Source organism: Solenopsis invicta, chromosome 6 (genome assembly GCF_016802725.1).
Source record: "Solenopsis invicta isolate M01_SB chromosome 6, UNIL_Sinv_3.0, whole genome shotgun sequence".
NCBI lineage: Eukaryota > Metazoa > Arthropoda > Insecta > Hymenoptera > Formicidae > Solenopsis > Solenopsis invicta.
In genome coordinates, this window is record NC_052669.1 from 17,807,331 (window position 1) to 17,829,971 (window position 22,641).

At 38.1% G+C, this 22,641-nt stretch overlaps 2 protein-coding genes across 2 annotated transcripts; both read right to left on the bottom strand.

The window, feature by feature from the left end:
- Window positions 1-2,336: 2,336 nt before the first annotated feature.
- LOC105203530 (probable cytochrome P450 6a17) lies at window positions 2,337-3,305 on the bottom strand. The gene is made up of 2 exons (XM_011172332.2): window positions 3,098-3,305; window positions 2,337-2,521 (listed from the first exon to the last, which is right to left on the bottom strand). The coding sequence occupies exons 1-2, from the start codon at window positions 3,303-3,305 to the stop codon at window positions 2,337-2,339; spliced, it is 393 nt and encodes a 130-aa protein (XP_011170634.2).
- A 9,872-nt stretch (window positions 3,306-13,177) lies between these two features.
- Window positions 13,178-14,379, bottom strand: LOC105203529. Its single transcript, XM_011172331.1, has 2 exons — window positions 14,198-14,379; window positions 13,178-13,982 (listed from the first exon to the last, which is right to left on the bottom strand). Exons 1-2 carry the CDS (start codon window positions 14,377-14,379, stop codon window positions 13,178-13,180), a joined length of 987 nt encoding a protein of 328 aa, XP_011170633.1.
- Between the last annotated feature and the right edge of the window lie 8,262 nt (window positions 14,380-22,641).

Sequence of the window (22,641 nt, forward strand, 5' to 3'; positions counted from 1 at the left end):
TATTTTTAACAGCCTGTAGCTCAATAAAAAATTTTTTCTCGACAAATCCAATGCAAGTGCCATAAAGTATGACATTTTTTCTACAAAATGCTTTTTTTAAAATTTTTTCTACGATTTTTTTTGACCAAGTTACAAGACTTGGAAGAAACACATTTTTTACAGTATCTTTTTCTGAAAAATGACGTCTACCGCCGACATTAGCATTACCCAATATGCACCACGTGGAGGTTGCCGGTCGGATATTTGCACATCGTGTGTGTGTGTGTGTGTGTGTGTGTGTGTGTGTATGCGCGCGCACGCATGAGTGTTCAATAGTGTGTATTTCCTCTTCTCTGATCAATTACTGCTTGCAAGCGTTCTCGCATATTTATACATCTTGCAATACGATCTTGCGGAATGTTGTGCCAAATTTTCATTAAAATTTCTCCTAATTCTTCTAAATTTTGCGGCTGTTCTTCGCGATGCCTTAATCGTCGTTCTTGGCGTCGACGAAATAAACGCTATGATCAACGTTGCGTAATGCCAGTACGATCTTACAACGGCGGTTCCGTGATGGTGTGGGGGTGTATATCTCTTACAAGACAAAGTGATCTAGTGATCCTGCCACCTCCGGCAATGACAGGTGTTCGTTATATCAACGATATTCTACGACCACACGTTTTGCAATTAAATCGAACCTGTCGGAACTTTATTTTCATGCAGGACAACGCTCGACCTCATACGGCGAATATAACGTTTTTTTGAACGACACGCAACTAGATTGTTAAATCATCTCGTCAATAGCCCAGACTTAAATCCAATCAAGCACATTTGGGATAAAATAGAACGACGATTAAGGCGTCGCGAAGAACAGCCGCAAAATTTAGAAGAATTGGGAGAAATTTTAACGAAAATTTGGCACAACATTCCGCAAGATCATATTGCAAGATGTATAAATATGCAAAAACGCTTGCAAACAGTAATTGATCAGAGAGGAGGAAATACACACTATTGAATACTCATGCGCGCGCGCGCGCACACACACACACACACACACAGCAGAGAGGGTTTGGAGTCATTAAATACCGCAGAAGTGACGAACTGTGGGGTCCTTATCTCTGCTGTGACACACACACACACACACACACACACAGATACACACACACGCGCACGCACGCGCGCGCACACACACAGACACACACACACACACACACGATGTGCGAATATCCGACCGGCAACCTCCACGTGGTGCATATTGGGTAATGCTAATGTCGGCGGTAGACGTCATTTTTCAGAAAAAGATACTGTAAAAAATGTGTTTCTTCGAAGTCTTGTAACTCGGTCAAAAAAAATCGTAAAAAAAATTTTAAAAAAAGCATTTTGTAGAAAAAATGTCATACTTTATGGCACTTGCATTGGATTTGTCGAGAAAAAATTTTTTATTGAGCTACAGGCTGTTAAAAATACGTAATTTCAAGGAAAAAACAGTGTATCTTTTTTGGGGCATAGTACTAAGAAATTGAAAAAATTTTTGAAAACCATTAATAACATGTTAAAGCTGAAACTTCGAACTTTAAAATGGTTTTTTGATTTTTTGTCTACGATGATTTTTCACGAAGTACGGATATCATTTGTAAAAAGTGCAGGTTTAGCTTCAAAGTTGCGTAACTCGGCCAAAAAAAATCGTAGAGAAATTTTAAAAAAAGCATTTTGTAGGCAAAATGTTGTAGTTTATGAAGCTTTACTTGAATTATTCGAAAAAAATTTGTTGGTCGAGCTGCAAAGTGTCAAAAATACGAAATTTTAAGAAACAAAACAGGGTGTGCTTTTTTACTGCATAAGACAAGGAAGTTAAAAGAATTTTGAAAATCTGCTGATAGAGCGTTAAAGTTGGATCTTCAAGTTTCAAAATGCTTTTTTTATTTTTTATCTACGATGATTTTTCACCGAGTTACAGTCATTTGAAAATAGCCTAATTTTTGGTGTCTGGAAAGTGTTCCCTATTTTTTTTTGAGTAGTGTAGTTAATAAATATTTTTGTAATATTTATGAAAATGTTTATGATCTTTTGAATTTAAAACCACAAAAATATTTATTGAATATTTGTGTGGTTTTAGATTTAAAATATAAATATTTATAAAATATTTAAATTAATATTATAAATATTTAGTAAATATTTTATAAATATTGTATGCTATTTGGGATTCAAACTAAAAATTTATGTCCAAGTATCATGATGGACAGGAACATTGCAATAATAATAATTTTTAACAAGATATTCATATAAATCAAATATTAATAAATTAATTCATATCCTGATCAATGCACTTTCGTGGGCCTTCCCTGAAAGGTAAAAACTCATACGGATGCCTTTCTTTTTTCGTCGCAGAATCTTTCCGGATCAAATTTATCCGGATCCGGATATATCATCGGATCTCTGTGTATGCCAAGAACTGGTATAGTTATTAATGTTCCTTTTGGTATGTGTATGTCTGTTGTTGTTCGACTCAAGATAGGAACAGATGAATATTTGCGCATACTTTCTGCAATATTTAAAAGAAATATGTGTAATTTTTCCGCAAGTTCTTACATGTAATTTATTTAAACATATATACAATGTGTTCTGAAAATTATGATACAACTGGGAGAAGAAACAAGAAAAAATAATTTGAAAACAAAGCATAAAATTTTTTTGTATAATATGTCATTTGTGAAATAATCGAATTTCAAAATTAACATATTTGGAAATACAAGAATAGAAGACTTATGTCAGTCACAGTTCTTGGTGCGAATAATATGGATAAATATAATAAATAAATATAGTTTTTCAGACATTTTATATTACAAGTGACAAAAAATGCTAATTTTTTAATTTAATTATCTCAAAAATTACATGTCATATGAAAAAAACATTATTTTAAATATTCAATTTATTTTTTTCTGGTAAAATCATTCTTTTTCCGATTGTACCATGATTTCCAAAATGCCCTGTATAAATAATAAAATACATGAGACATTTTTGTATTATTGTATAAAAACTCCCAATGATAACAATTATATGTCAGAACAAGTGAAATACAGAATAAGTAAAAATTCAATCAATGAGAAGTTATACTTACCATCTATCACTTTTTGAAGATATTTCATATCATTTAAAGCATCGTAAGTCAAATCACCATATTTTATTAATACTTCGTCAATTTCCTCCCAAAGTTTGTCTTGTATATCTTCATTTTGTGCTAAGTATAGAGCAAACGATGCCGTCGCCGCAGATGTTTTGAAGCCAGCTATGAAGAACGCAAAACTTTGTGCTGTAGCTTCTGCCATAGTAAGTTTAGTTTCTGTTGAATAGATAAAATTATATATTTTAAAATTAAGGCGTTTTTTAAATTTAGTTTTATTTACAAAAACTTTAAATTATTTGATAATGTATCTTATTTAATAATCTTATTTTAAAAAAGAAAAGTTGTAATTATTTGTGGTGTGAAACTGCACTGTAAGACAAATATGTATATATTTTTAATAAGCGTAAGTTATTAATTTAAAAATTTATTCAATATAATATATATGCGTATTAACTTTCATTGGTCTTGTTGTTATCATTGTCAATGTAGCCCTTTTCCATCAATTGAATCAATAAATTAATTCAATGAAGGATATGTTTTCAAGGTAAAATATCTTTTTCATATGTGTCTAAACAATCTTTCTTATTTTCATTACTGGCTTCAATGAGTAATCCCTCTCTTCATTCTTACATGTAATATTTCTTTAAAATTTTTATCTGAGAAAATCTATGTTAAATTGATAGTCGCATTTATTGTTGATGCTTTTCCGTAATGCTGATTGGTTCTCTCGATGTGCTTGTTTCGCGAGCTGCTGTCATCGCGAAGATTACGTTTTGATAGTTAATAGACATAACTGTTACATGCATCACGAGGTTAATGGTGTAATAATAATGTATTGGTTCTGTTTCATGCGTCGATGAAAACTTTTCTTTTCCGTTTGGATAACTTCACGATTATTTTAGATAAGTTAGATAAGTATTTTAGATAAGTATTAAACGTTTATGTTTATGATTATAATATCATTATAAAAAAATAATACTTTGTGTTATATTTCATTTTCAGCAATTTTATTTAATATTATTATAATATTGTTATTAAAATGTTATTAAAAGAAAAGTAATGAAATAATGTAAAAAGGAAGGAAGGAAGGAGGTTGAATCGAAGGAGTGTAAAATAATAATAAAATAGAAAGGATAAAGGAATTAAAGAAGGCGGAGAAGGTAAAGATTTAAGAAATTAAGAATGTAATTAAACCCGCGTTTTAAGATTTTTTTTTAATAACGAGTGAATATTATGATGTTACGTCCAGAATTCTCGAAATAAGTCTGTAACGACCCGTCTTTTTCCGCGCACGGGGCGGTGCGAGCGCGACGGACTAGGACGCGGGTTGGGGTCGCCAAGAGAACTAGACTTTTCGGTTTGGATGGTATAACAGTAGCCAGTTTATTTCGCTTAAGATAGTTGTACAGTGGAGTAGCGGAGTGGCTTGGCCACGACGCGCGGACGGACGGATGGCGGTGACGCTCGGACGGACGCAACAGAACTTAAAGAATACGCGCGGACGGACAGACGAAAACGGAGCGCGCGGACGGACGAACGATATTTACAAACGTGTTTGACGCGGTATCGGATACGGAGCTATGTACACGGCTCGGTTCGCAGAATTCCTGCGCCGAGGTTTCCGGGAACCCGGAATCGTTTGTTGACGCGCGCAGACCGTGGCCTTGCCGAAGGCCGCGGCCACGGCCGTAGATGACGCGCGCGCGGTGCGGCTGTACGCGGATCGCGATTCCCGACGCAAAGCGGTTAATACCGCGATGTTCGGCGGTGGTGATCGACTCACGCCAAGAGCTCTTGGTAGAGGCGCGGAACTCCACACCCCAGGTCGTGAGCCGATACTCAAGCGGGGACGGCGGATCGGGAATTGCCGACTATCAGGATCCCCTGGTGGAGCCCAAGGTGGACTTGAGCCCGTTTAACCGGCGGTTTCAGGAAGGCGGACGGCTCTTGTCAAGACTTCTTGACGGAAGCTAAGGCGCTTAACTCCCTGTGAGCACTAGGAGGGCTTCTTCTGCGGACAGGAGAGCGGACGGAGAAGAAGACCGCTCGACTCTCGGAGCGGCGGCGCTTATATACCCGAATCTCGAGGGCAGGGATGGTGCGGGGGTACGGAACGGTACGGAGTCGGTGGGGGTCACCCCGCCGCTCGAGATCGGTCCGGCGGTCGCCACTCCGGTCGAGCGCGTGCCCGCGGAGATCTGCCACGGAGATCTCACGTGCGGATGCGTCAACGCGCGCTACGCCGGTGTTTGCGTGTCTTATTGGCGCTATGCGCCGCGTTTTTGCGGTCTGGCGGTTGTTCGGCCGGACAGCCCGGAACGGTGGACGGTCCGAGGGGGGGGAGCGGAAAGGCGGTTTGTTACAAGTCTCTCGGGTCGGTTGGCAGGTAGAGACTTAGGGAAATAATTCGAGCGAGGTAGGAAGGACGGAACAGGCCTAATCTCTCGCACACATGTCTCCGGGCGAGTGCGACGAGTCGAATGCGTCAGGTGAGTCAGAATGTAGGTCAGGTGTCGAGAATGACGACCTATGACTCTCATTCAGACTCTTGCATTCGTGTAGTCCTTATTTTGCGTAAACGAATTGAATCGCTTTTACGCGGGATCGGATTAAGTGCAATTTTATAGGAGCGGGAATTAGAGGTGATTGAAATAAAGAAAAATGATTGAAATTAAGAATTACAATTTATTTTAACATAATAAAAGAAATAACCAATTACAATGATAGGTGATGACTAAAATAATAATTATTAATTTGCAAATAACATTTTTGTTAGTAGAGAACATGTATAATAAAAAGAAGAAAAATCTTATGATCTTAATAAAAAATGTAATTATAACTTAAATTCTAATTGGTTACATTTGTGCTTAACGAGATATAAATGTGCGTGTGTGGGTGTATATTGTGATCAGGGGATTCTTAGCTATCCAGGTAGGCTTTGAAGCGAGTCGAAGATTTCTTCCAATTCATTGACTACTCTTCGATTCGTTTCGAAATTTTTGTTTACTATATTCTCTATTTGTTCGGGAGTAAATAATGAGTAGGAATGCGGGTTTTCTTGAGGAAACTCTAACGCGGGGGAGTATGGATCTTCCGGGGGTCTTCGAGCAGGTGAATCGAGATTACGATGAAAAAAATCGGGGGAAGGTGTAGGAGGAAAGTCGGTAGGAGAAAAGGTTGAATCCCGAGGAGATGCTAAGGGCTCTGCAAAGGGATCGAAGGTAGAAGAAGGTGACCCTGGTGATTGTTTAGAATCTGTTTCTACAGGAGATCCAGGGGAGTAAGAGGGGGAAGGATAACGACAGGGGGAAAGAGACAATGATTCGGGGGACGGATTTGAGACTGGTGGAGATGAATCGGTCGGTTCGCCGGAAGTTCTTAAATTAATTAAAGCGTTAGGCAAAACAGAAATTTTTCCTCGCTGATTGTGTAATTTTCCGTAGAGCGATAACGATGCGCCAAGCTTCCGGAGCTTCTTATTTCGACGATTCCGACAGTTCTTAATGGCTCTTCGAGATTTATGTTCAGGGACTCGCTTACGCACTAAAATGAATTTGAGAATTAAGGCTACGTTCTCTCTTTCTAATAAAGGGAAATAAAATTTATATTGTAACTTCTTGAAAGGAGAAAGGAAAAAGTTTGAATTAATAAAAGGAACGGAATTCTTCGTTTCCACTGGAAGCAAAGAAAGTTGCGAATTCAATCGAACGAGAGTTCGATTGTGTCCAGCAGGGAATAAGGAGAGTCGCGGATCCAATCGAAAGAGCTCGATTGTATCCTACGGGAAATAAAGAGAATCGCGGACCCAATCGAAAGAGCTCGATTGTATCCTACGGGAAATAAAGAGAGTCGCGGACCCAATCGAAAGAGAGAGAGAGAGTTCGATTGTATCCCGCGGGAAATAAAGAGAGTCGCGGACTCAATCGAAAGAACTCGATTGTATCCTGCGGGAAATAAAGAGAGTCGCGGACCCAATCGAAAGAGAAAGTTCGATTGTATCCTGCGGGAAATAAAAAGAGTCGCGGACTCAATCGAAAGAGCTCGATTGTATCCTGCGGGAAATAAAGAGAGTAATAGAGGGAGGAAAGGAAGCGTGGTGAAATAATATTGGATATATGAGTGTTTTGAAAAGTATAATAAATATCTTACTAGAGAGAGAAGGTAGTCTTATGAAGAGTAAATAGAAAAAAAAAATGGACGGCTAAGACTTACTGCTGGGTGAAATTAGTGAAGGTGCGAACGATTTGGCGGAGTGGATTCAGCTTACAACGGCGGACGGCTGGTCGACGGTTGGCACTCAGAGTGTTCGGAGGTTGAAAAGAACTTGTTGATTAATTCTCGCAATGCCGCGTCAAATTTAAGTACGATAAATACGAATCCGAACGTCACAAACTCGGACATATAATGCCACGGAATGTGCGACGGATCGAACTGGAGTGAATCGCGAATGAAAAATGAGCGATTGAGCAGAATGAGAAAAAAAAGATGCGGCAAGTGCTCGTAAATGACTGTAAATGACTGTAAGTAAGTGCCCGCGGGCTCCGGAGCTCCTTCCTTTTATACCTGATTCTGCCTATGATTTCTATGGGATTTTAATCCGCAGGTGTACTGTTTCTTATTATTGCCCGCGCGCTACCTATTAATTGCGCGACAAGTGTTTCGTGTCGATGGGGTCAATCATCCGCTAAAATCGGCACGTGTCAAGGGTGAACCAGCCGTATTGACTCGACTTTAGCATATCTGCGCGGTTAAGATAGATCATCTTTTCGAAATTTTCGGTTGCTTGGCTGCATCGATTTCAAAAGAAAAGAATTGTTACTCCGCAGGACGTAACAATGATATTTTGCAATTTTCTGTTATTAAAATGAAATTTTCTTTAATAGAACATTATCTCTTTTAGTAAAGAGTTTAAAAAATGTGCGACAAAGGTAAAGATTGCGTTTTGACAATTAATAGACATAACTGTTACATACATCACGAGGCTAATGGTGTATTAACAATTTTGTGTTGGTTCTATTTCCTACGTTGATAAAGACTTTTCTTTTCCGTTTGGATGACTTCACGATTATTTTAGATAAGATTTATTAAACGTTTTTATTTATATAATATCATTATAAAGAATTGATACTGTTATACTTTATTTTCAGCATTTTTGTTTAATATTATTATAATATTGCTATTAAAATGCTATTAAAAGAAGAGTAATGAAATAACGTAAAAAGGAAGGAAGGAAGCAGGTTAAATCAAAGAAGTGTAAAATAATAATAAAACAGAAAGGAGAAAGGAATTACAGAAAGTGGAGAAGGTAAAGATTTAAGAAATTAAGAATATAATTGAATACGCTTTGAAAGTTTTTTTTTTAATAATGGGTGAATATTATATATTTTGCGATTTTCTGTTGTAACGATACGACTTTTCTCGCGGTCGCGGATTAGCTCGCTGGTGCCAGGGTCGAGAAAAGAAGAAACTCCGATTTGAAAAAAAATTAACAAAAATATTTATTTTAAATAAGTATCTCCCCACACTCCGTAATACAAAAATAAAAATTTTATTATGAAGGGAGGAAGTTGACACCTTCGGAACTCGTGTTCCCCGGAACGTTTCTTCACACGCGGAGAGAACTTAAAACTAATTATAATATACACGCGTAGAGAACACGTAGAGAACTTAAACTAAATTATAGCGCTCGCGGTGTCAGTTGAAATCTTAAGTCCAAATACAAAACGCGGATCTTACAAACTAACGCTCGGAAAAGATTACAAGACTTAATGCTAACGCAACTTAATAACTAACGCTCGCTTGAGGAAGGGATCAAGATTCGCTCGCTTCGCTAGAAGGGCGCTTGTTCGGACGGGACGCTCGGGACGGAAGATATCCAAGGAAAGTCCGGCAAGGAAGTTGGAACTCCGGTTAACACGTCGTCGCCGACTGACAAGTGAAATTATTATAAATTCGCTCTAAAAATAAAAACGAAAATTAAGAGTCAACAATACAGGACAGGTAGATTACGAAACGGGTAACCGAGTACGCCCGGTATCAGGAAGCCGAAAACGCCCGGCACCGGAAGCCGAAGATGGCTGATTTCAGGAAGCCGAGAACAACCGACACAGGATTGCGGTACAGAATAACCAAATATGCCCGGTGTCAGGAGGCCGTGAACGGCCTGTGTCAGGAAGTCAAGAACGCCCGGCACTGGAGTGCGGATAACCGAGAACACCCGGTGTCAGGAAGGCGGATAACCGAGAACACCCAGTGTCAGGGGTTTTCAGGAAACCGAGTACACTCTGTATAAGAAAGCCGAGAACACCCAGCCAAGGAGCTCCGAGTACTTCCGGAGTGTCGGTACCGGTGATTTGGAACCGACTGGTCGCTGCTTCCTGGTGTGGCTCCGTATTTATACCCTCTGGCCGCCCACGCAGTCGGAACCACGTGTTTATCCCACTTTTCGGCGCGCACCTACGCGCACGTACTCGCGCGATGCTACGCGTGACGTCACGCGACCGGGCACGAGAGCGAACAAGATGGAAAACGGAACCGACGTCACGTGGCCGCGCGCGCGAGTTAGCGAGACGGAGAGTACTGACGTCACGTGGTGCAACCAAAAGAGACGGAACGATATTTTGTAATCGGACGTGCGAGCGAGAAAGAAATATATTTTACCTGAGTAACGATGCTATCGTTACACTATTATCCATCAATTTCGATTTTACGTTACTGTAATTGTGCGCGCTCGATCGTCAATCGCTGCACTTTATTTTTTAAATAGAGGGATAAAGGATTAAAGAGATAAACAGATTAGGCGCCGGTACTCGTCTCGCACGAGACGATAAGGATCGTGACGATTACGGGGAGCAGGAGATCGAGATAGGTGAAATAAATGTTCGGAGAACTCACGGGTGTCAAACAGCTAAATATATTCACAGAATATCACAATTGCACAGACTGATCACCCGAGTGGGATGATCGTTATCTTCGTTACAGTTTCACGCCACGTGGTAATGGCGCGCTCACAGAAATCTCGCCACCGTAGATCACTATGGCGTGCGCCAAGAGATCTCGCCACCGGAGATCTCGTGCACAACGGTCTACCCCGCGTAAGATTGCGAGGGGAATCGTTGTGAGAGTTACTTTTGGTCAATTCTTGCCAACCGGAGAATTTATTCAAACGCGTTCGCAGCGCGTTACTGCAGGATCACGCAATCAACGCGTGACACTCGTCGCCGAGCCGGTTCGGAGCACGCGAGTTGCTCCGGCTTCTTCCTCACTCACGAAAACACGCTGTTGATCGACTCGATCACTCTGCTATCACTCGCGTGAGTTCAGCGTTGCGATCGCGATCTTAGAGAAGTGGCGAATCTCGGTAAACTTGCACACGGCCAGGATGCGTGTTGCTGCTCCGAAAACTCAAGGAAGAAGAAGGAAGAAGAAGCCGGAAACGAACAATTCGCGTCGCCGTATCCGCGCAGAAAACGGGAATTGCGAGCGCTCCCCTCCCGGATATCGAGCGCTACGGTGATATATTGAATGACTTATTGATTTCGCGATAAGATAATTTCGGGGAGGTGGCGCCATCCCGCGATCTAAGTAAAGCGTGCAAAGAACATGACTGTACGTCGCGGTTTCATTTTCCATCTTGAAACAGTAATATTTACAGTTTTATTATATTGTAACGGTTTTGAATGTTTGCGTTCGTAATTAAATTGTACCATAAATTCACACATTACTACCATTGAACACGTCAGACTTGAATTGAGAGACTGAGAAACTTTCCGACACGATTATCTGAAGCTTCTAAAACCGACTGGTCTAGTATCTGTCGAAGCGAAAGCTCCTCCCACCATTAAGTAGTCTCTCTAGGGGAGAAGCACAAGCAATTGTTCAATTCACATGGAAATCACCGGAACTGCCCTTCACTTCTTTTCATAGACTTTAAATGTGTTTTAATGCATCAATAAGTATTAGACCCCTATATATTTTTTTATCAAGTATCTTAAAGATTAGGAGTTATACCACTTTCTTGAAAATAACGGATTTTTTTATTGTAAGCAAATGTCTTCGATACTATGAGGTATAGGAAAAAAATATTTTATACAAATGTTTTATTTTTGATATTTTATACTCTTTACAATGATGTAGATTTACACATGTTTTTAAATAACAAATTTTTTATATTTGTCCTTAACCACACTCATTAATTTTTAAAAATTTAAAATTTTTTTAGAATGAAATTTAAAGAATATTGAATACCAAATCCATTCATGTATAATAATATTATTCCTTTCAAGCACGTTATACTCAATAACTTCCTGTTGTGCATACCTTCTCATGCAAATAAATTAATAAACAAGCACATATGCAAAACAATAATAACATATATTTATACGGTGTTGCAATTTGTACAGGAGGGGTTTTCAAATATATTTTCAGAATTTAATGTATAGTAAATATATATTTTTCGTATAATATTGAAGTTAATATTTTGCAGAATAATCACTTTGCAGTGAAACATATTACATAATATTACCGAACAATTACATTTTTTGCTCAAGACAAAAAAAAATTTATTCATATGTGTAATCATTAATTGTTCTGACTCACATGTAATAATTGATATGTGAAACTTTATATGATGAGAAAACAAATATCAGATATCATCTATCGTCTGAAAGACTTTCTCAATTAAATGGAAAATTAACACAGAAGTGATTCAATGGTCCTTGCATGCTTTTCAGATCGCCAGAAATGCATATTCCTTTGGATCACAATTATTTTTTGAAGGACTTATGTATAAATTGTGACAAAATTCACAGTTTTATTAAACCAGAGAAATATCGTCTTTTTAATAGCTATAATATCTTGCGTAAAATGCAATTTATATTAAAGTACCTTTTTAACTATTATTTTAGTTGAACGGTTTTGGATGAACGTTCGCATTAAAAGGAGACAAGATATTTTCACTATCATAGATAATACGTAAGCTCAAAAGTAACTAACCACAATGTATCCCACAGATAGAACAACCTGGATACAAAGATCAAATTAAGTTACTACATTTTTTATTAATATTGAAATTTTAATATTAATTAATAAAATATTCGTATACTTACAAACGGCAGAAATTCTAAATGTATTGATTTCACTGTATAAATTAATCGATCGTATAATGATAGGTGTTGAATAGCGAAATTGAACTCAGAAACAAATCTTTATTGCAAAATTTTTACAAGCTCTCGACGCTCTGGTACAGAACACAGAACAAGAAAAATAGTATCTACGATGACGACGGACAAGAGAGATATCCCTCGCTAGACGGAACTAGCCGACGCTCGCGATGACATCTATCGCTGCCGCGATTATTGAGGGTTGAGTTGCTGCCCTGAGAGCGCGCTATTTTCAAAACGTAAAATAAATGCAATGTGATAGAAATGAATAATTATGAGCGTAAACACACCGCCCACTAAGATTAAGCACTTAATCTTTATCAATCTATAGGCAATTTGCATAACTTGGCGATGGCTCGCTTGACGATACCATTAGCCGTGCGAACGGTGGCCACTCGCACTAGACCATCTTTGCCAGCGTGCGTTTCGATCACACGACCAATCTTCCATTTTAGAGGGGGAAGATTATCCTCCTGTAGCAATACAAAATCGTTGACCTTGAGATTCTCCTTAGCTTCTTCCATTTGGTGCAACTTTGTAGATTGGCTATATACTCCGTTGCCAGAATCCTTGAACGGCTCTTTGTATTGACTCCCAGCGATCAAGTTTATTAAGTTTGATAAGTCCACTTCTGGAAGGCTCGTTAAAGGTTCGCCTATCAAAAAATGACCTGCAGTCAAAGGTTGTAGATCCGAAAGATCCGACGACAAAGGCGACAGGGGTCTAGAGTTCAGGCAGGCTTCTATTTGGACTAACGCCGTTGTTAACTTCTTGAATGTGAATAAGGTATTACCCATTACTCGCTTTAGATGAAACTTGCAGGATTTTATTCCCGCTTCCCATATACCTCCCAGATGGAGAGAATATGGAGGGATGAAGCTCCACTCAATGTTCATCTCTTGCAAGGTGTCACCTACAGCTCCATCGATAGAGGTACGAACAAATGAATAAAGTTCTTCAAGTTCACTCCCACGAAGGTCGTGGCGTTATCACTGCAAATCTTGCGTGGTAACGCTCTTCGTCCCACGAATCTTCGTAAAGCGGCTAGAAATGCAGCCGTGGATAGTTTACTGACGGCTTCCAAATAGACTGTCTTGGTTGCAAAGCATACAAACAAAGCTATATACGATTTACACGTTTTTCTGCCACGTCCTTTATTAACGAGCGTGATGACCGGACCTGCGAAGTGCACTCCTGAGATCAAAAATGCTCTGGAAGGTTGGATTCTATTGGCTGGCAGCGATCCCATTGCTTGAATTAATCCCTTTGGATTGTTTTTAACACACCATACACAAACATGGCAAATCTGACAAATCAAGTTTCTGGCGTTCAATGGCCAGTATTGTCTACGTATTGAAGCAAGTAGCAGCTGCGGCCTTGCATGTAATAGAGTACAATGTTCCCTTTCAATAATCAAACAAGTTATCTTGCATTTGGCAGGTAATAGTATAGGATGCTTTCTCGCGAAGTTCCAGGGCGCTTCACAGGGCGCTTCACCGCCCACCCTAAGGATACCGTTTTCATCCAAGAAAGCGTGCAGTTGCTGCAACTGGCTAGTTCGGATCAACTGCTTATGATTTCGCAATTGTATTACATCCTCCTTGAAATGAAGATTTTGCGAATACTTAATCATTGCCTGATGAGCTTCTGTCAATTCTGACATAGACAACCTGGTAAGAATTCTGTCGTCTGGACTCTTGCGACAATTCAAAATAAACCTGAAGCAATAGGCTAATGATCACACAATTTTTGTTAATGTAGAGCAATCCTCGACAATCTTGTGAATGACATCGTTCGGAACTGAATGCAAATTCAAATTGCAAATTTGAGTGTCTTTCTTGTACTCCATCTTGGCGAAAGCAAAATCATCGTCGTCAACCTGGCACATTAATTCCTCTTCATTGGTGGACCCAACTATTTGGGGCCGTGCTACCACAGCGAATTATCTAGAAGTTGTGTAGGTGTAGCTCCTCTGGATATTAAATCCGCGGGATTCTCAGAACCTTTCACGTGTCTCCAATGTATAGCCGGCAAAATATCGGTGATTTCAGACACTCGATTACCTACGAAAGGTTTCCATCGATTCGAATCTCCATGTAACCAGTATAGGACCATCATCGAGTCCGACCAAGCACGATTTCCTCAATGGTCACAGTTAACGTTCGTTTTACATTGTCAATTAATCTTGCTAACAATACTGCGCTGCATAATTCCAGCCTAGGAATTGATTGTCTTTTCAGGGGAGCAACTCTCGCCTTTGAACATAATAAATTGACAAATATTTCATTAGAATAACAATTAATAGGTCTTATATAAAGACATGCGCCGTATGCATTTTCGGATGCATCGCAAAAACCACATATTGAAACTCGACTATTTCCCAAATGGTTAACAACTAATCGAGGTATACGCAATATATTTACGTCAATCAAACTCGATTGAAAATCTTGCCATTTAATTAAAACTGTTTCTGGGAGAGAATCGTCCCAATCCAACTTAGTTTTCCATAAACCTTGCATCAGAATTTTTGCGCTTGTCAGAACTGGATCGATTAATCCTAGAGGATCGAAAAGCTTACTTATAGCTGACAAAATTTCACGCTTCGTGGATGCATTTAATGTTTTTTGAGCCGTGAATCAAAACTTATCTAAGTTTGAATTCCACTCGAGACCTAATGTTCTGATAACATCATTTGCCTCTGTATCTAAATTTGTACTAGACTTTCGCAATTCTGGCTGTGTTCCGATATAACTGCCAGTACTGGCAGTGGTGAAAAATCCGTTCCGTTATTGGTACGCAGCGCACTGCGACAGCATCTGGTAACATCAATGACGTCATGAATGGTAGCCACCCACACAACACGCGTGACTGTTAGTCGACTAGTAGCCGACTTTTCTCAGTTGACTTAAAGGCGAGTTTCAATAGTTGACTATAACTCGACAGCAATTAACTGTTTGTTGACTATTTGTCGATTTTTGAAAGTCGACAAATGGTTAATAAATAGTCGACTGAAATATAACTCAAAGTCGACGAAAACTTTGTTCTTTTTATGACAAAAGATCTTATACTCTTTTAAGTTATTTATATCTTTTCGACAAAGCGAAAAGATATAAATGATAGATATTTTATCTAGCCAAAAAGACAATATAAAAAGAAATCTTAGTTTTAATTTGCTTGTAGCTTGTTAGCGTTCCTTACGGAAATGAACTATTGGAAAGCTAATAATCACTATTGACTTACAATAGTGATTATTCATTCTCTAATAGTGATTATGTAGCATCTAATAATTGGGTTATTCGCAATAATCATTTCCTAATAGTTTTTGAATGAGTGATTATTGATTTCATAATGAGATTATTTGCAATAATCATTCCCCAATAGTTCTTTTATGAAATGATTATTGATTTCATAATCAGGTTATTTGCAATAATCACCAGCACAGTACTTTTAATAGTTAATATATAAATGATTATTAGTCGACTATTCACAATAAACCCAATAAGAACTGGATTGTTTTATACGTTTATTAAACGCAAGTATGGTATAAAACAGGTATAGATATGTGGCAGATACGTATATAGGTAAAACGGTTTTTATACGTTAGTGCAATATATAGTACGTTTATAATAATCGTTCTTATCACATATATATAATACGGAACGTATTTTATACGTTGAAAAATGGTTTATAAAATGCCAGAAATATTTATAACACGTATAAAAATACTATCAAATACAATTATATACTAATTAAATAAACATTTCTTAAATACGTTTATGATTTGTAAAAGTTGTCCCTTTAAATAACCTATCAAAAATAGAATTTAATATCCAGGTATAATATACTTTTTAATGTAAATATGTTAATAAAAGTTTAAACGTAAATTATATTTATATGTTTTCATTGCAGCAATATTTAAACGAATAATAAACGTATTTTATACACATTCGGTATAGCTAATTAAAGGTTTATTGAAAACGTATATTATTTATGAAATGAAAAACATTTATAAATCATTTTAGAAATATCGAATATGGTTAAAATCCAAGACATTCAATTATTAATAGTTATTTTACACGTAAAAACATATTACGGTGCTCTCAAAAATCGAGCGATTTGCTTTGGTTTTGAATCTCAAACATAGACTTTGTACTATGTCTATGGTCTCAAAGCTTTTTCGCGACGCCAGTCTTCGCGTCTTCGCGGCTTGCGCGGCTTCCACTAGGTGGCCACGCCGCGGAAGATTTTCTCGTGAGTCGAGTGCGGCCACAAGCATTATATCTAGGCGCTACCGCGACTGTTTTTCTAAATCGCACTTCAGTAAAACTTTTGGGAATTAATTGTTGTAATCTCGAGACGAAATTCGCTTTCGTTCTTTTCAAATGTGATGTGTATGTGGTTCGCTGTTCCACATAAAATTTTATATTTTTACGTGTAAATAACAATTTGTATTGTTATTAAATCTTGTATATAAATGTTTAATTCAAATTTAATCTTTATTTAATCCTTTTGAACCAAAAGGAAGAAATATTTTTTTGGAAACTATAATTTATTACGTTTAAATTATTGATTTATCAATCGTATTTTATACGACTATATAAATTGTAGTGACTAATAGTCGACAAATAGTCGACTCACAGTCAACTTATTGTCAACTTGAAAAGTCGACTGACAGTCAACTACTTTTGGGACATTCGTCTACTATCAGTCGACTCACAGTCGACTGGCAGATTGACTTAAAAGTCAACTCTTGCCTTTTATAGTCAGCTTAAAGTCGGCTCATAGTCGACTTCGTGTTGTGTGGGCATATTGCCACTGTGACTACTGCAGCTTCCAAGGTGAGGTAGCTACAGTGCAATATGGCTACTATGCTGTTCCAAAATACGATGCTATAGCAGTGCTGGCAATAATGCAGTAATATTGGAACAGTTGTGACAGTGTACTGTCATAACGTCACATTTACTGCACTGCCAGTGAAAACGGAACACAGCCTCTATAGGAACATCTTCTAATGCAAGACTCAAATTTAAGCACCATTTATGAGCTTCAAATTTTCCCTCGGACAACAAATTGACTAATTGCTTTTGCAAATTTTGTACATCCTCGATCGTGTTTGCGCTGGTAATTATATCGTCCACATACGTATTATTTAACAACGCTCGAGCTGCCAATGGATAGCGCTCTGAACCTTTAGTAGCGAGTTGCCTCAAGCATCGTATCGATAGATATGACGCGCACGCTTGATCATAGGTAACCGTATTTAATTGAGACTCTCTAACGGGATCGTCGATTGAGAACCTCCATAGAATGCGTTGAAAATTACGATCGTCGCTGTGTACCGACACTTGGCGATACATTTTTTGCAGATCGGTAGTTATCGCTATATCATAAAATCTGAATCTAATAACAATGTCAACTAAATTGTCTTGCAACGTGGGCCCGACAAAAAGAGCATCATTCAATAACGTGCCTTTACTAATTTTAGACGATGCGTCAAACACGACACGTAGCTTAGTACGGGAGGGTTCCGATAGCGCACACCTCAATAGCCCACCAACCAATCATCTTGACTTATCTAACCCAACCTACGGAAAATCTCTAGGCATCTGCTATTGTGAGTGGTTTGTGTGCTATCGGGATGTGCGCTATCGGAACCTGCTGGCTTAGTACTACTGCTACTCTCTTTGAGCACTCCATGGTGAGGGAGACCACGTTTTCGCAATTATCTAAAGGTTTGCTTGCGATCGACATATGCCCTAGTTCGATATATTCGGACATAAACTTTACATATCAAGTATAAAAGGCGTTATTGTCCTTAAATCTGCGTTCAAGTTGATATAATCGTCTCAATGCTATTTCCTTGTTATTACCGATAAGCTTGTTTGTCTTGCAAAATGGCAACCTTACAATGAATCTATCGTCATCCGCTCGCGTAGTATTTCGCTCAAAATGACTCTCACACTCTATTTCGTCAAAGGATAGATTTCCTATCTTATTATCGTCATAGCTTTCCAGTTTCCAAAATCTTTCAAGATCTTTGCTCAATGAAACTTCAGACTTTAAGGAACAAATCATCGCACATAATGATTCTTGCTTGTGGAATTGATTTTTTAATGCGGTAAGCTGTATGAAGCCAGCTATCACCCAACCAAATTTGATATTTTGTAGAATCAACCGATTTCCACCAAAATAGATTTTACCCGTTTGTAGCAAATCATAGTAAAATTCCGCTCCTAGCAACATGTCTATTGGACCAGGTTTGTAAAATTCACAGTTAGCCAAACTAATGTCATTCGGAATTTTCGACTGCTCATACTCTATCCTCATGGATGGCAGACATTTAGCAATCTTTGGCACGATAAAACATTGAACGTTTGTCTCGAAACTGGAATGCCTTGACTTAATGTGCACATCGCACAAATTGTAAATTTTGTTTTCTATATCGTTTTAACCGGAAACGATTTCCGAAACTCTGCATTGTTTTAATCCTAACTTATTGTGTATATCTCTTGTTACAAAATTGGCTTTGCTCGCGCTATCTAGAAGCACACGCAATTGAACCACGGAACCATCATGCCGAATAGCTTCAACGACAGCGGTGGCCATAAGCACGTGACGTCCTTGTGAATTATTCGAAGTATGATGCACCAACATATTATTTTCCTTGTTTGCTTCATCTTAAGATTGCGAATTTATTGGTTTATTTATAGACGCTTTATTTTCCTGCGCTAAATGACATAATGTATTGTGCTTTTGCGTGCACTCTCGACAAGGACCCATTTTACAATTTTTAACAAAGTGATTATTTCTAAGACAATTTATGCAAAGTCTCAACCGTTTGACTTCATTGATGCAATCGGGTACCGATAATGCTAAAAACTTTTCACAGTAATAGATAAAGTAATTCTCATCATTGCAAAAATAGCACTTACCGGAGCCTAATGAGGCTGCTAACGTTGTTTTCTTAATTGACTCGCCTTTGTTATACGATTGAGATTTCGTACCTGTCGTTATAGATCCCTTGTTTCGATGCTCACCTTCCTTGCTAGACTTTTCTATTTTATCGACCGTCCTTGACTCAATCCGCTCTAGCGTTTGGCATTTTCCTCTAAGAAATTCCAACATGTCCACCAGACTAGGATTCTCACTAGATTTTATCTGTTCCTCCCAAGCACGAAGAGTTTTGACGTCAACCTTTGTTTCTATCATGTGTAAAACAAGCTCGTCCCAAGCTTCTGTAGGGGAACCTAGAACCTTTAGTACTCGCAAGTGCCTGGAAGCATAGTTTATTAATTCACGAAGTGCCCTCGAGGACTCCTTCGTTACCACGGGCATGGCAAATAAGCATTGAATATGTTTCTTTTTGAGTGACCTGGGATCGTCATATCGCTGTCGCAATAAGTCCCACGCGGTCCTATAGTTTTGGCTAGTTAATTCAATCGATTCGATGATTTTCGCGGCTTCACCGGAAACAGACAACGTTAAATATTGAAATTTTCCAATGTCCGATAAATGTGGCTTATCGTGTATAATAGAACAAAAATTGTCAAAAAAGAATTTCCACTCCTCGATTTTACCGTCAAATCGCGGAAGTTTTATCGTAGGAAGCTTAACCCTATTGTCGACGTTATGCGAGTTTGCTGTAACTACGCGATCGAGAATGTCTGTTTGGCGTGCAAAAATGGCCGCAATTGCGTCGTTTTCTGCACTTGGTGTCATGGCCGACACATCGCTGTGCGCACCGCTCCCGATACGTTGTATCAGCTCGGATTGCTGTCGCAACAATCGAACGATTATACCGCTTGACTCGATACCTTCCGATGGCACTCTCAAAAATCGTTTTAATATAGATTTTACCTTGAAGTATTTCTGTTCAAATACCTCTTCTTCCGCGGTGTCGTCTTCGTTGAGATCGCTCACCTTCTCTAGCAATTGCGTTTGGATACCCTCAAAGCCTCAATAAATCTCCTCTAGCTTTTCCAACCTTGACTCGGCTTGCTCCTTGTCAAGCTCGCCTCTCTCTTTGACAATTTGCAGCGTTTGCATTCTCAACCTTGTGAGCTTTGCCTTTACGTATCCACGTGCCTTCCTCAGATTGCCGGCGTTTTCCAACATCTTGGATCTATCGCTTGGTTAACTTGCCTTGTGAAATTGCCGTAAATGCGTTCACGTTTTTTTCGAATCAGACTCGAATCGTATCTGGACTATGATTCGACCTCTATCCGGCTCGAAGGACCATTTGTTGGGACCAATTTATATTAAAGTACCTTTTTAACTATTATTTTAGTTGAACGGTTTTGGATGAACGTTCGCATTAAAAGGAGACAAGATGTTTCCACTATCATAGATAATACGTAAGCGCAAAAGTAACTAACCATAATGTATCCCACAGATAGAACAACCTGGACCCAAAGATCAAATTAAGTTACTACATTTTTTAATATTGAAATTTTAATATTAATTAATAGAATATTCGTATACTTACAAACGGCAGAAATTCTAAATGTATTGATGATTGTTTCACTGTATAAATTAAGCGATCGTATAATGATAGGTGTTGAATAGCAAAATTGAACTCAGAAACAAATCTTTATTGCAAAATTTTTACAAGCTCTCGACGCTCTGGTACCGAACAACAGAACAAGAAGAATAGTGTCTACGATGACGACGGACAAGAGAGATATCCCTCGCTAGACGGAACTGGCTAGAGTCCTATATAAAGAGAGAAGCGACATTGATGTCCGAAGCTCTGATTGGTAATCTGATTGATACTTGATTGGCTATGCGAGTAGCCATATTGTGGCCACAGCTGTTTGTAGAATGATACGAATGGTGTTTGATGACGTTAAAGCGGTCCCAAAATGGCGGTGGAGGACTCAATTGGATACTGAAGGTTGTGGTAGGGGTTCGATGACGCTTCTCTCTTTATATAGGACTCTAGAACTGGCCAACGCTCGCGATGACATCTATCGCTGCCGCGATTATTGAGGGTTGAGTTGCTGCCCTGAGAGCGCGCTATTTTCAAAACGTAAAATAAATGCAATGTGATAGAAATGATTAATTATGAGCATAAACAATAGGATGCAAAAGATAAACGCAATAGGTGAGTCTACTCAAAGGAATCCAGCCTTTGAACGGCAGAAATTTATTAACAATTCCTACAACAAAAATAAACATATAATGAAAATGATAGATTTTTAAACTATAACAAAATTTAAAATATAATATAAATACATATATGTGCGTATGTATATAGGCGTGCGCGTGCATGCAAACGTTATACGTACATTGAGGGGGTAACCACTTAGAAAATAGGTGTACACATACACCTGAACTTCTGACTTCAAGATTTTATCAAACTACGCTGAAATTCGCTAACTTGTTCTTTGCAAAATGGTATAATCAAAACTTTAGATGTCCTTTTTTTTTAAAACAGCATGTGTACTCTCTGGTAATCAATTTCAACCACAAATTTATTACGAAAACTAAAAACTTCAAGTGGCTACCATGGCCACTTCATCGAAATTCATCGGTCTATGCCCAACTTCAACGGACTTCATCAGACTTCACCGGACTTCGAGGAATTCAATGGCCTTCTAGAGGATTGTATACCAGAATTCAAGAGTGGTTCCCCTTGATGTATTATATATACATATACGTATACTGTGTATGTATATATGCATTTTTATACATTACACATTAGACAAACACTGTTTTTTGATAAATTTATATAATAATAAATGAACATACCTCCGTGTTTAGTAACACACGCTATTACGATCTATGCAATACCAATAGACCAAAGCGTTTTTGTAAACCAACATAAACAGCGATAGCTAATCCAGATACATATTGCTTGTAAATCGCAAATAATACGAAAATATTACAAGAGCTGGCAAGACAAAAGACGCACCAACATCCCAAGCAACACAGTTAGTTTAAGAATACGTTTAATAAACGTTGAAAATCAATTTTATACGTATAAACTGAAAAATAAACGTTTAAAATTTGAGACGTTTTTTGTACCAATTTAATAAACGTTATAAAAACGTTTTATAAGACAATTTTTAAACGTGTTCTTTCAAATGTAATTATATAATTATAATAATTGAGACGTAAAAAGTATAATATAAATAAGATATTTCATTATATTTAAAAGTTAATAATCTTCAGAGAGTTTACATATAAATTTTTTGTGATTTATAATGTTGTCATCAAAATATCTCTTTATTTAAAAATGGCACACAAGAATTGTCAGCGTCTTAGCGTGTCACATCGCATTAAAATTCGATTTAATTATAATTTATGAAATCCTGTAATTTCGGATTGAAATGGATTTAACAAGTGAGTGCTGGCGCCACCGCTAGGTGGCCACGT

What these genes read in the sequence shown, in the direction of transcription:
- LOC105203530 (XM_011172332.2), bottom strand. Translation starts at nt 3,305, where the DNA reads ATGGCAGAAGCTACAGCACAAAGTTTTGCGTTCTTCATAGCTGGCTTC. An exon ending in TCTTCAAAAAGTGATAGATG is followed by an intron (nt 2,522 to 3,097) that starts GTAAGTATAACT and finishes TAAATATTGCAG; the next exon opens with AAAGTATGCGCAAATATTCA.
- LOC105203529 (XM_011172331.1), bottom strand. Translation starts at nt 14,379, where the DNA reads ATGGTCCTATACTGGTTACATGGAGATTCGAATCGATGGAAACCTTTC. An exon ending in CTTCTAGATAATTCGCTGTG is followed by an intron (nt 13,983 to 14,197) that starts GTAGCACGGCCC and finishes CTATTGCTTCAG; the next exon opens with GTTTATTTTGAATTGTCGCA.